At 57.7% G+C, this 2,301-nt stretch overlaps 1 protein-coding gene across 1 annotated transcript; it reads right to left on the reverse strand.

The window, feature by feature from the left end:
* Positions 1-8: 8 nt before the first annotated feature.
* Positions 9-2,296, reverse strand: LOC104512415 (regulation of nuclear pre-mRNA domain-containing protein 2-like; the record flags this gene model as incomplete). The annotated part of the gene is made up of 3 exons (XM_010155383.1): positions 9-1,324; positions 1,766-1,969; positions 2,233-2,296. Coding segments are annotated over 3 exons (1,584 nt in total), but the record flags the coding sequence as incomplete, so codon positions are not given.
* Between the last annotated feature and the right edge of the window lie 5 nt (positions 2,297-2,301).

Genomic DNA, 2,301 nt, shown 5'->3' on the forward strand with positions numbered 1-2,301 from the left:
GAGAAAAGCGAGCGGTGGGGAACGGAGTGGGGCGAGTCCGGGTACTGCTTCTGCGAGAGGCCCGAGTGCGCCACCGGCTTCCCCAGGTTGTTGTGGTTGGAGTCCGGCGTGAAAAACACCTCGTTCTTGCTGGGCGAAGGGGAGCTGTCCGAGGCGGAGTCGTTTCCCCGGAGGCCGTAGCTCCCGTACATCCCCGGAGAGGACGCCAGCGGGTCGCAGCTCTCGCTCTGCTCAAGAATGGATCTCATGGATTGAGGGAAGGACGACTTCACGCCGAACTCCTGCGACCTCTGCCCGTAGCTGGACAGGACGGGCTGGTACTCGGTGGCTTCGGAGAGGTTACTCGACTTCAAGATGGACTTGGCGGGCTTCTTCTCCAGATTTAGCATGGCCGACGGCGGCGGGCCGGAGTAATCGAAGTCGCGGTAATCCTCGTCTTCTTGAAACGAGGTGTCCGGGTAAAACTTCTCCTGGGAGGAGTCCAGCAGGGAGGAGGGCATCTCCATGCTGTCTGCAGACTGCTTGTACAGGCCGGCCGGGGACTCTCTGCCGAGGCCGAAGGGCCGGTAGGCGTGCACGGAATTGGAAAGCTCCTGGGGATACGCATCGTCCCGGCTCTGAAGAGGTGACCTCGTGCTGCTGGGGGTAGAAGAGCCGGGGCTCATGATTTTCGACAGCAGGGAGATAGTGTCGACGTTGCTCGACGTCGGCTTATCCATCATCTCGTCCTGGGTGGGCGTCCCGCTTCGCTCGTCGCGCACCGGCGTTCCGTCCACGTTGTCCATGGAAGTGCTGGTAGGACCACGCTGGAAGTCAGAGGCGTGACTTTCCGTTGCAATGCTGGACCCTAGGCTGCTGAGAATCGGAATATTCAAGTTGAGGCCGCTGAAGCCGGGATTTCCCTTCAAGAAATTGTGTATCTTCATCTCCAGGCTCGGAGACGGAGGCTCCGACTCCAGCTTCGCTTTTGAAATTTCGGAGGATTGAGCCAGCGAGGTTTCTGCTGGCAAAAGGGACGAAGGGCTGGTAGGGTGGGAACTGGAAAATCCCAGGGAATTGGTTGGCGGCTTAAAGCTGGAGCTTGAGAGCCCCGGGGTATGTCCAACGGGCGCCTTACTGACTGACGTTGAGGAAACCTCAGCGGCAGAGGAGTTCGGAGAATAGCCAAAGCTTTTGGGTATAAAGGACTGCGTACTGGAAGGCATATTCCTCCCCTTCAAGCAAGGAACGGTGGCGTTGGCTGGCGACGCCGAAGTGCTCTGCGACGCAGCTTCGCTGGACGGGACAGTATTTCCAGCGACGCTCTGCAGCAGGGATGACAAACCTGGAAAAACAAGAACGTCGCGTTCAGACACTCGGCTTAAGAGGCAGAGCCACCCGAGCCGCTGGCACGGGAAGGGTTCCGGCTCTGCGCCGCGGACGGCGTTCCTTAACACGACGCCGTGACCGGATTTCGCCGCATCCTTGCTGACATTAGCAGCCACCGAGGCGCAGATTTTTGCCAGAGGCTCAGATCGGTCTAGAAATCAGTAGGCGAGTCGGCTAGTAACTCACCCCGGCCTTGTAGCCAGGGATAAACGCTGCCACGCTGCCGACCGGGCCTACACACGCGAGGCCGGGGAGCAGCACCTCTGGGAAGGTTTGCGCTCCCGACGGTTTAGCATCCTGAGTTTTTCACCCCTCGCATGGCCTTAGGAGAAGCGTGGCAGCACGGCCACGCCATCCAATCCACGCTCAGCCATCCCCTCAAGACCCGCTCTGGTACCTTGCAATGCTGGTGCAGTCTGAGTCTGGGTTTTGGAGAGAGCAGACAAAATACTTTCCGGAGTTATTTCAACTTTGGAGAGAATATTTGCTAACGGATTTGATGGAGCAGATGGAGTCCCTAGGACAGGAGTCTTCAGGCCACTCGTAAGAGCTGTTGGGCTCGTCGGCGTTCCCGGAGAAGGTCTCGAGGCGGGACTGACACCTAGGACGGAAGCACACACCACTCACGTACGTCGCTTCGTTACCGGAAAGCTTTTGGGTTCTGGCTCACGTTTTCCAGAGATACAACTGGAGGAGAGCTCAGAGCGTGAGCACGGAGCGGCTCACCCAGCCGACAGTCGTGTGTCAGAGAGACCGAGCCACATCTTTTGTAGTAATAACTCATTGCTGTTTATTTGCAGACAATTAAAGCTTCCAGAGGTTACACGCCAAACCCAAACGTGCTAATGTGGCTTCAGCACTCACCTGTATTTTTCATTACAGAAGTTAAACTGCTCAGGATGGAGCTGATCTTCGCCAGGTCCACGTTGGCCA

The sequence above is a fragment of the Eurypyga helias genome, unplaced genomic scaffold, assembly GCF_000690775.1.
Source record: "Eurypyga helias isolate BGI_N326 unplaced genomic scaffold, ASM69077v1 scaffold25617, whole genome shotgun sequence".
Taxonomy (NCBI): Eukaryota; Metazoa; Chordata; class Aves; order Eurypygiformes; family Eurypygidae; genus Eurypyga; species Eurypyga helias.